The sequence below is a fragment of the Astatotilapia calliptera genome, chromosome 10 (genome assembly GCF_964374335.1).
Source record: "Astatotilapia calliptera chromosome 10, fAstCal68.1, whole genome shotgun sequence".
In the NCBI taxonomy this organism is placed as follows: Eukaryota; Metazoa; Chordata; class Actinopteri; order Cichliformes; family Cichlidae; genus Astatotilapia; species Astatotilapia calliptera.
This window is the reverse complement of record NC_137431.1, coordinates 2,567,679-2,579,244: the sequence shown is the minus strand read 5'-3', so window position 1 is coordinate 2,579,244 and position 11,566 is coordinate 2,567,679. Positions and strand designations below refer to the sequence as shown.

The following is an 11,566-nucleotide window of genomic DNA, read 5'->3' as shown; positions in this document are numbered from 1 at the left end:
ATTTCAAAACATGACATACACAAGAGTGTATATGGTTAGTGCATAAAATGGAAAACATACAATTAACATTTACACGGTCACTTTTCATGTTGATCGTTTTTAAATGGGGTGGAATAATCCTCAAAAATATTCAGTTCAGTTTTATTTGCATAGCACCAGCAGATGTGGAAGCTAAAGTTTAAAATGGTCCCAGTGGTAATTAGCAGCAGTAGGAGCTGTAACCCTGAAATTGGAAGAGTGGCTCCAGAAAACTCCAGGTATAACATCAGAGGTGTCGGTCCAGAGGAACAGACAAAGTACGGCACAGAGCCCTAAACTCCCAGGTCTCTGGTAGAGAACGCGAGCTTGAGGATCACATCTATATCACCTGCAGGGAGGGATGAAAGGGAGGTTTTTTCCTCCCATAGAGGTAAATTGTGGTTTCAGAGGTATACTGTATGGCCCAGCTGGACTTTGAAAGTTTTTGCTGATAAGAGAATTGTGGATAATATTAAATACTCTCCAGCCAAATACTGTTCAAAACAAAGCATATATTTGGTGGGCGTGCTCCCTACACAGCACATACATAAGACTCAGATTTAGTAAAACATTGACATAAATGTGGGAAAGACTTCAAAGACACACCACACTTTTTTTCTGAAAACTTACAAAAGTTTAATTTAAACATCAGCAGAAAGATTATGCAACTCATCACACAGACAAGTCTCGCTGCTTATTGCTTGCAAATCCATTGCACAGGTATCACACTGCTCCATAGTAGTCATCACAATGCTCAAACCAGTGAAAATTGCATCTGTAAATTCAGCCAATTCTGTTACACTTTATTCCCATCGACATGACGCACGCTTGCTTATTTTAAATGATTCCCTGAAAGATTTTTTATAAAACTCACTGTAAACTGGAATCATCAAACATCAGGATTCCATCCATCCATCTTCACCCGCAAACATCAGGATTTTCACCCACAAAACCATTTTATCCTTTTCAACTACAGCTCAAAACCTTCCAAGACACTTAAGTTACAAGAAATCACGTAGTTTACACTGCATACATTAAATGTATCCACCCAGATAGAAACCCTGTCACCAGTATGAACATAAAAAAGAAAAAGAAATAAGCCAAGCAGAGCAGTGCCTGTCTTGGGGGGGTGGGATCTTTGAGACTAAAACCTCAGAGGGTGATGTAAAACATCAAAAGTGCACCAGAAATATTTGTTGAGACAAATGCACTAAAATAGGCATTTCCTTGCTACAGAATTCAATTAACACTGTAAGGCTTTTCTACAGTCTTATGCGTTTGTGCATTCACCATACCTGGTAGAATTCCTTCACTTTCGGCCTTTAACCAGCAGGAATCACCACATGTCTGTGGACATCATATGTCTTTGGCTCGATTAATCTTTGGGCACTACCCAGTGATAAAGTGGTACCTTTCATTTGCATTGTTTGTGCGTTCAGCGTGTAGAGTTGTAAAGGAGCTCAGGAAGAAGTCCTGCAAGTTACCTTCTGGCTCCATCTAGTGGAGCTTAGCGACCACTGCCTGAAAGAAGCAGTTAAAACGTGACGCCCAAGTTTTAAAAGAAAACTGGGAGGGGAAAAAAAGGCACTGATGAGGCACTGTGGGCAACCAGACAAGAGCAGCTGGGAAAGGCCACCATTCATTAAACCTGCCATTGCCTGAGAAAGCACTATGCGTGTGTGTGAGATGGCGCAGTGAGCAAAGGTTTCTTCAGTAAACATGCAAAATGTGTCATCTGCAGTCCAGAGATAATCTAGGCACCCAGGTGCGATGACGAAGGTGACGAAACGAAGACGAGGCGAGGGGTTTGGAGATGCACAGTTCGGGCCATTAGCAGCGACCCGTCATCTTCCTAGTGGATGTGCAGGATGTCACTCTCTTTCAGACCAAAGCGGGTCTTGTACTTGTCAAAAAGGCACTGGAGGGACTTGATGTACATTGCATGGTAGAGATCCACCGCTTCCTCTGATGCATCCTCAATTTTTGGCACAGTGATTGGCTCCCCAACTATTAAAAAAGAAAAAGAACACAGGAGACAAACAGTTAAAACAAACAGTTGAGCAAATATTGACTGTGTCCTATGAACTGTTTGGTTGGTCACTGTCCTACAAAAACTTTAGTAACACAGCCATGTCGAGGTCAGAGAAAACTAATCTGTACCGTACAGTCAAAGCAAACACGAGACAAACTTGCCTATGGTAGTGATGGGCTTGGAAAAAGGCACAATGCCCCAGGAGCTTCCAAAGAAAAGGCACGGGGCAAAGCCCAACATCTTCTGTAACTTCTTTTGCAGAGACCTCCAGACGGTCCCCTCGTTGAAGATCACCTGCTTGTAGGCGTCGTTCTCGCCGAAGGAATAGACTGGAACCAGATCAGCCCTGAGGGAACAAAGCAAGTGACTCAACACACCTGCCCGACCGTGAAAAAGAACAACACATCTATGCGAAACATCTAGAACACATAAAAGGTCATTGAGACTTATTTGAGAAAAATGTCAGTTAATAAACAAATATTTGTTCACTGTCCTCTTGCTGAAGCTTTGCAGTTGTTGTTCACATGACCAGAAATGTGGTTTTATGGTTATATTATAATCCTATCTGTGAATCTCCTGGTTTTAAAAGCAGCAATAAGAACAGAGTTTGAAGCGTTGCACACGTGTGATAACCACCACGTTCCTTACATGTCTCTACTTGCCTGAACGGCCAGCTTCAGTTTACCAAATATTCAAAAATAGCCAACAGGTTTGGATTTATGGTGCAATGTGCACCATCAGGAATCGGTGCAAGGAACACGGACAGTTTGTAAAAAGCATTCAATGTCCCTGTGGGGAGGAGCAGCCACGTTTTTGTATAACAACTGTGGAAGGTGTTATGTGATCGGGAAATTTCTTAAATCCACCCTGATCTGTAACTAAGCTAGAGTCTGAAGGTTTGCAGGGGCCGTTTTTAGACCACAGAATCAGTCGTTTTTAGAGAGAGATTTTTTCCAGCTGTTTGTGAAAGATTCAATCTGGTTTTCCATCCAGTATTTTAGAAGAAACAATCAGAGCATCAATCCCTTTGACCAAAAATAAACAATAAATATATTTGTTAAAGCGGACACTTGTTTTGTGACGACACAACACATCATTCAGCTGGTTGCAACATCGTCTCTATTTCATAAGCACTGAAACAAAGCCTTAGAAGTTCCACAAAATCAATCCAAAGTGACCCAAATTCACATTTGAGGCTTACATCAGCTGCTGTGCTAGCCTAATTGTAACGAATAAAGGTCTGCATAACTGCGTGTCTTTTCCAGCGCGTTCTAAGCTTCTTTGGATAGGGTGCACCCACTGATATGATAATCCTCGGCTGTATTTGTGAAGGAATGGGCTTGTTTGGGCTGGTGAGACAAACCGAGGGCCCTTCACGCTGCAGTCTGTCTCATTAACGCATAGCCAAGGGGGGAGCTCAAACTGCCCAGCCCCTGAAAGTGAACTATATGTCACGAGGAGCTGAGCAGGGACAAGACTGCACATTCATAGAATGATTTAGCAGCTCTCTCTTTGCAAGCATGTGGCCTTTCTGGGTATAATAATCTAGGATTTTGTTATTCCCGTGAGGTGCCGCAGCTCAGGGAATGACATTTTCCCATTCAACAACATATTGTGCGGGTCAGTGAAAACCACACGTGCTCGTGTCTGAAAATGCGCAGCCGACTCACCCTTTCCGCAGCGCTAGCCTAACGAAGCCTTTACGATTCTTCAGGGTGACAGAATTCAAGCCGGGTGTGCACTGCAGAGACTCGGCTGCCCCTCCGACAACGATAATCACAGCATTTCCCGTCCCATTCTGTGACAACAGGTAGTCGATGGAGTTCCTGTTCACAGGGCAGATACCTGTGGGGGGGCAAAATGTAGGTAAACTGCTCATTACAACTCAGATTCACTGAGTTTTAAGTCTCTGTACGAGTTACACACCAGCCTTTTGTATGCTTTCTATACCATATTGTGCATTAGGCAAAATCCACCAATATGCAGAAGAAATGTTAAACATTCAAAAAAGAAAACAAGAACTTATTCCACATGTAAGGGGCAAAAATGAAGCCTGAAGAGCAAACAGGCCCTCCAAACAGATGAAGCTCAGAATCAGTCGATCGATGTCAACTGAAGCCGCAGCAGGACAAAGGTCAGCTCTCCCAGCGCTAGTTATCACTTATTTTGACATTTTAAGAATTCAAACAAGAATTTCTGGCTTCTTCAGTCAAATCTCACCTCCAGACATCAGATAGTCTCGCAGGATGGGAAAACGAAAGTTTCCTGCTAGGGTTGCAAGGGAAGGCTTGATGCCAGGGAATTTCTTAGAGAAGCCTGTGGCCTCCGTCCCAAAGTTGCAGAAACCACCAAAACAAAAGATGCCGTGGGGATGGTAGCCAAAGATGTAGTTCCGGCTGGGCAGCAGGTCGTGAGTTTTAATTAGCTGCAGGACAAAAAGGACAAAGAGTGGATAAACAGTGTGAGACCGATTCTCAGACGAGGACAAAAGTTTGATGAACATGGATTTATTTTTCTGCTTTTATCATGCATCAAACGGATAAGGTGCAAAAACTGAAACAGACTTTAGACGAAAACTAAAGCCACTGCATGATAAATGTGATTAAAGGTGGAACCCCCTCCCCTCAAAAAAATAAATAAATAAATACTGAAATGAGACCGATGTTCAGCGCCGTAATAGCAAGAATGCTAGCCTGAAATGGTGTGTTCAAGAATTTGTGATGTCTAATAGCTTACAAGGGTCAGATTCACCCTGGGCACCTTTATTCTAGACCACTGCGATGTGAACTAAATGGCATTTGGCTCGAGGTGCTCGAAGCTCAAAAAGAAAAATTAAAATTGAAGCATTCACCAGCAGCGCATGTTTCCAAAGATCACGGCCTGATTACTCAACAGTTTAGGAACTAGCTTCTCTTTTATCAAACTTTAATCACCAACCATATTTCTGTTCAGCAGAAGCATCCTGTAAAAAGAAGCTTATGACATCATCTGAACTGTAATATTTACTAGCTTTTTGTTTGTGAATGAAGGAAAAAAAACAAAACAAAAACAAAGATGGTTCAATTATACACAAAGCAATTCATGAATGAGAATCCAAGACAGTAAAGCAAAGTCCTGAAATATGAAGAACATAAATGGGTTCCAGTAACAATGTTAACAATATACGATCATAGCTGTATACTTTAGTGATTTTCAATATGGTAAATGGCCTGTATTTGTATAGTGCTTTACTCATCCAGTCATCCACCCATTCACACACTGCTGATGGCAGCTACATTTTAGCCACAGCCACCCTCGGGCGCACTGACAGGCGATAGTAAACATTATTGTAGGTATATTTTTTAACACTACATGTGAACATGGATGTGTAGACAGCCATTATTCATTGCACACACACACAGTATGATGTATACTGCTTTAGTAAAACTAGGACACTCTTATCAGCCAGACAGCACATACAATCATAAAATTAGGATCCAGTGTGCACCTGTTCAGGCTGACAGCAGTGATGTGTCAGCATTATCATCAAACCCATCATTGCACAATAAAGCTGTAAAGGTGAACATGGCCCATAAGAAAAGTGTGCTCTGATGTGCAGTGCAGACTTGGATCCATCACAATGTGTAAACAAAGCTCCATTAGTAGCTAGTCCAAAATAACAGTTGTGTAATCACATTAGCACAGGAGAACCCATTCAAGCTCTCCATGGCAGCGCAGGAGACCACCTGGCATATGTGGAGGATTACAGTGGGACTAGGGCAGCAAACACAGCACTTAACCCCTCGTACAGATCCAAGCAGAAGAAAAGAGAAGGAGGAAGAAGAGAGTCACTCGTTTCAAGAAGGAGCAGCAGTAATATAAAAGAGTACCTGATTCTAGTATTGAAGCAGACTTGCACATCTATCCGTGCAACACATTTCATAACAAGTCTCACTTCGGACTTCCTTCGGTCCTCACCTCAACTTCAGTGTTGGCTCGGACTTTGACCGGTTGTTTCCAACTCATAAATCATCAATACTCGCCCTGTGACTAACTCATGTGTTTGTAGATAATTTCAGGATATTTTGAAGTACAAAAAACAGTAAATCCCTCACTTTGACTGTGAATGTAACAGCTTCACATGAGCGAATAACTAATACAGTGGCTTCATCTGTGTTAAACATGAGGTGGTGACATCAATGAGAAAGGCCCAACTACAGTGAAGCATCTAGATGACAAAGAATGAATGCTTGGTTCATCACCCTGGATTTAGCGCTCTTTGTTCTCAAGATCTGACCGACTTCAACATATTTGTTTAATAAATAAATTAAATAAGTAAATATATATTGCTCCTGGATGTTAGAGAGTGGAATGTTGGCCCTGTATTTTTATGACTACTGTGTAATGTGTAAGAAGACAGCTATCCTCCCTTTAAGCATGCTTTAACCGTGACTTTTGACTTCTTGTGTGACAGTATAGTGAGGAACAGCTACTAAACATCTGTACCATCCAACACAAAGCCCTTTAGCCTGACCAAGGATTTTATTGTCCCCTACACTGCGGAGTACCTGATGAGAGAAAAGCTTAGCACTGCTTCTTAGACCTTCAACTGGGGCAAAGTCTGAAGCCAACATCATACCCTCATCTTAATCAACACAGGACAAGTAAGAGTACAGAGCAGATGGCTCAATGCAGCCCCGATAAGCCTATCTGTAATGTTAAACGTGCACAACTAAACACATTTCACACAGGAGCAGCTTCATCTGACATAAGGGAGATGTTTAGGACCCATTTCCTGGAGTCCTGGCACCACCGTCGCTCTGCAAAGCTCCAGATTTCCCTATATTACAGATGAGTGCGTCAGCAAGGGAGCATCACAAAGATGACACATTCACCCACCCTGATTGGAAAGTAGTCTCGGAAATACGTCCACACTGTCCAGTTCCTCACCCAGGAGGACCTCCTGCCACCTGAGGAGAAAGTTACACATGAGTCACTCAGAGCATGCGCACAAAAATAGAACTAACCGTAATTTTTCGTAACAATTCAACCTTAGTTTTTTTATTATACAGTTTATTAATCTGTCATTTAATTAGTTTTGCCCGGAAGTGCAGAGTGACGTCTTCAAATATTACCCAGTCAAAATAATCCGAACAACTGTCCTCTCATTAAGATGCTGAGAAATGAACCGAATATGCCTGAATAATAAGTTTCCGCACTACCCAAAATTCCCTTGAGCTCTACGTTTACATGTGCTGCCATGCTAGGGGTACAGTAAGGCTGTACACGGCAGAGCACTGTGTTGAGCTAAACCAGCATGCTAACATAAGCTAAGCCAGTAGTCTAACATGCTAATGTATAGCATTTTAGCATGCTAACATATAGCATGCTAACATAAGCTAAGCCAGTAGTCTAACATGCTGATGTATAGCATTTTAGCATGCTAACATATAGCATGCTAACATAAGCTAAGCTAGTAGTCTAACATGCTAATGTATAGCATTTTAGCATGCTATACTTTAGCTAACATGCCAATCTATAGCATGTTAGCTAAAGTACAAATTTTTAAAATGATGAAAAAGAAAAAGAAACTCTTTAGCCGGATTAAACTGTCATTTCAAAGAATTTGGCACCAACAGGTGGGCAATTCTTTGTCTAAGACTCAAGGTTATTATAGTTAACAAAAACTAAAAATTAAAACTAGATGTGGAAAAATGTAGTTAACCAAAATGAAAATAAAAACTAAACTTTTGAAAAAAAAAATTAACTAATGAAAACAATTTGTGAACTTGTAAAGCTTATTAAAGTAAAATAAAAGGCAGAGGAAATAGCATTAGTCTAAAGCTTTTCTATCACCGGATGCAGAAATCCTCATCAAACGTGCCTAAAATCTCAACATTGTCATTTCACAAATCTCATTTTGGTTACTTCAAATAAATGAAATCATAAAAATAAAATCAAGAATTATAAGCAATTATTTTAGTTAAACCGCCACACTAGTTCACAGTGCCAGAAAGTCTCTCATTAAGACCTATAGTCCGGTGCAGCCAAAACTCAAACCATTAGGTAACAGTTTTGTTTTGTTTTTAAATTGACATCTTTCGTGGCTTGCCTTGTTTTGGGGTGTTCCAGTCAAAAATAAGCCAGGCTATATAAATGGCAGCAATCAGCCAGCAGTCAGTGCAGAAGATGTAGATCAGTAATGCAGTGCAGGCAGCACCTGGGGGGAGACGGGGAAATAGTCACTAAAGTTAAACCTGAATTCATCACAAAGGGTTAAGGTAATCCATCATCAGGGTGTAATCACACGAAAGAAGGCCAACAAGCCATCAACGAGTGTGTGTTCACTTTAAAGACTGATCTGACCTCCTTTACTTGTGACACTAATAAGTCAACTCTCTCACTCACCCAAGGCTAAGAAGGAGATGACCCACTGCATCACAGAGATCACCTGCAGATGCTTCTCCATCTTGGATGTGCAGGGCCATAACCCTGAGGGGAGGTCCTGCAGAGCGGAGAGGATGCTGGAGCCAGTGCCTTGAGACAAAAACAAATCAATGGATCAGGTATAAAAACAGAAGGAAGAGATAAAGATCACGCAAAAAAAAAAAATCTAGTCAACATTTCCCAGAAGAAATTCTTGCCTAGAGTTGATTTGAGTTAAACAAAGCCAAAGGTGGACATCAATCAAAACAAAGAGTTAATGATTTACTCCAGAACGGATTGCACCGACCTGTCCTACATCAATAATACAGTACATTTCCAGCGAGTCCAAAACTACACAGCCTCAGCTACTCACCAGGCTGAAAGAGTGAATCCACGCAGCTACGTGTGAGAAAGAAGCGCAAAGCAACATTAAGAAGCAACTAACGTGAGTCGAGGCCGTGTCACAGCGAGCCAATAAGAAGCTCTCGCACTCCAGGAAAACGCTGTCCTCTAATCCCATCTGTCCTCACTGAAAATAACCTGGTACCGGGGCTCGGCTGGTAATGCCTGCAAACTATAATGCTATGAGTCCTTGAGACTATCACAGCTTAAATGTGTGGCAGAGAAGTTGGCTGGAATTCAGCAGTGATGGTTAAACCAGCCTGCTTAGAGCTAGATCAAACTGGTGGGTAAAAGCTGAAACCAAACAAACAGTGTGATCTCCTGGAGAACAGGGGGCACAACAGGGGGCCCACGTGCTTGGCTTTCAAGAGCCATCCTAGACCTAAACAGCTAGAATTATTGGACATGCAAGTAGTCGCCTCTAAATGCAAACAGCACAACGTTTTGTAATTAACACAATAACAGGCCCACATAGACACATCAGCTTGTGTTTGTATAGTTTCTAGTGTTCGTATAGTTTCTAGTGTTCATTTAAGCCAGGGGTGCCCAATCCCGGTCCTCGAGAGCTACCGTCCTGCAGCTTTTAGATGCATCCCTACTCCAACACAGCTGAATCAAATGGTTTGATCTCTACAGCATGCCATCATGTTTGGCAAAGGCCTGATAACAAGCCATTCATTTGATTCAGGTGTGTGGGAACAAGGATGCATCTAAAAGCTGCAGGACGGTAGCTCTCGAGGACCGGGATTGGGCACCCCTGATTTAAGCTATGAATCATATTTGATACACAGAAACCAAATGGCATGTTTGGATACAGTAACACAACAGGGAACCCCCCACTACCACTCCTCCACCCCCATTCCCACAATAACCCCACGAATTATAAGCAAGATGCATGCAGAAAGCATGCGATTATGAGAGGTATGGTCACTTACATCCGTGTGTCATTATTCCATCAACTTTGAGCTAACTTGCAGCTGTCACTGTGTGGTTTAGGTTAAAAGCCCGAGTTTAGTTCCTCTCAACCAAAGACCATTCAGAGTGGAAGCGTGTTATAAGTATTCACAGAACACAAATCAAACACAGTGATTAGCAAAATACATAATAGCAAAATTCTTAGACAGTATTTTGAGCTTCTCCCACTGTGTCCAGATGAACAGAATCAACCTTTGGAGATTGATTTACCAGGATGATTGAGCATAGCAATATCCTATTAATTTCATTTCTGTTATCATAGTAAGTATTAAACTCCCGTTTTGTTTTGCATGCATTAAAACAAAACTCCAGGCTTGTTTGCGTTCCTATTCGTTTCGCTCCTTCACGCCCTTGGGACACTTTTGAAGACCCCAAATAACCATCTTACCTTTGATGAATCCCGAGTATGCAGCAAGTATGGTTTTCATAGCTCAGTCTTCTTGTTGGCTGATCAAAGTGCCCGAAAAACCTTTGAAATTATTTTTTAAACAATAATAAAATAAGTTAAAACATCAGGAGCTCCGAGCTTACAGCTCCGCTGTCATGACTGCGTTTAACAGCAGCTGACTGAAGAGTCCAGCGGGCATTTAATCAGCGCGGGGAGGAGCAAGAAGCCAGGAGGTTCTGCGGAGGCAAGACTGCAGGTAACGTGGAGGAGCAGTGCTGCCGCTGAGCTGCTCTCTCTGTATTTATGAGGCCAGTCACGTGGGTCAGCGACCCGTTCAAAACATGTATTGACCATTCGTGCCACAGCTCTTCAGCATGCCTCATGGGACAGAGGAGCTGTGTACAAACATGTGTCCAGCTGTTTTATGGCCAGAAGCCAAGTAATAAACGGTCCCTTTCTCCTTATTTTAAAAAAAGTGTTTTGTTTTGGGGGTTTTTTTGTTGTTGTTTTTTTAGAAAGGAAGTCTGTTTTTAATCGAATTAAACTTTTATTCTTTATTATTATTATTTTTGTCTAAAATTATTTGTTCATAGCTATAAACCTTAAAATCATTAGTTTTACTATATTTAAGCTGCTTTTTAATTTTTAGTTATTTTAATAAAGCTGCTTACTTTATATCAGGGTCGTAGGTATTGACTGATGCCAAAAGCAACTCTTGCAAAAGAAGTTGCACCGGCCTTACATCATTCGAGAGATGTTGCACCCTCCGCATACAGAGTTCAATGTTCTGTCTCCAAATTGCCAAAGCTAAGTTACTCGCTTGTTTAAACGCAGTCGGCAACTATTTATAGCTGCGAATCATTTTCCTAAGATCTAAGATTTAACACATATGTAATCTATGTACAGTATTGTGCAAAAGTCTTGCGCTATATTCCTTTATATTTTGCTGGGAAAATGGGAAATATGTGCAACGATTTATTGACACGTGCAAACATACATTGAAATAAAATAGACAAGAAAACGTTCTAATAATTATATTGAACTTGAAAGTCAGTATTTGTTATGACTGAGTTCTTCAGCACAGCCTGAAGCTTATAGTTTCCTGTCGGAGACTCAAAGCTCTTCCTTGGATGCTGCCGTCTCCGTTTCTTTGTCAAGATGATCCCACACTTGTTCAGTAATGAAGTCCAGGCCAATCCATGACTGACTTATCTAAGTTGTTCACCATGTGTAGACACAACACTGGTTCATCCCTTGAGTTAGATTCCTTTTTTTTGCTTGAACGATGCATAGGTCCGTGTTAAGGAGCTTAACAAAGGAAAAAAAAAACAGTGCGTGACTGAAAA

The 11,566-nt window shown here is 41.5% G+C and overlaps 1 protein-coding gene across 1 annotated transcript; it reads right to left on the bottom strand.

The window, feature by feature from the left end:
- Window positions 1-629: 629 nt before the first annotated feature.
- On the bottom strand, window positions 630-10,494 carry dgat2 (diacylglycerol O-acyltransferase 2). Its single transcript, XM_026182233.2, has 8 exons — window positions 10,221-10,494; window positions 8,438-8,566; window positions 8,142-8,249; window positions 6,929-6,999; window positions 4,271-4,475; window positions 3,721-3,895; window positions 2,212-2,396; window positions 630-2,025 (listed from the first exon to the last, which is right to left on the bottom strand). Exons 1-8 carry the CDS (start codon window positions 10,258-10,260, stop codon window positions 1,871-1,873), a joined length of 1,068 nt encoding a protein of 355 aa, XP_026038018.2. The 5' UTR covers window positions 10,261-10,494; the 3' UTR covers window positions 630-1,870.
- Between the last annotated feature and the right edge of the window lie 1,072 nt (window positions 10,495-11,566).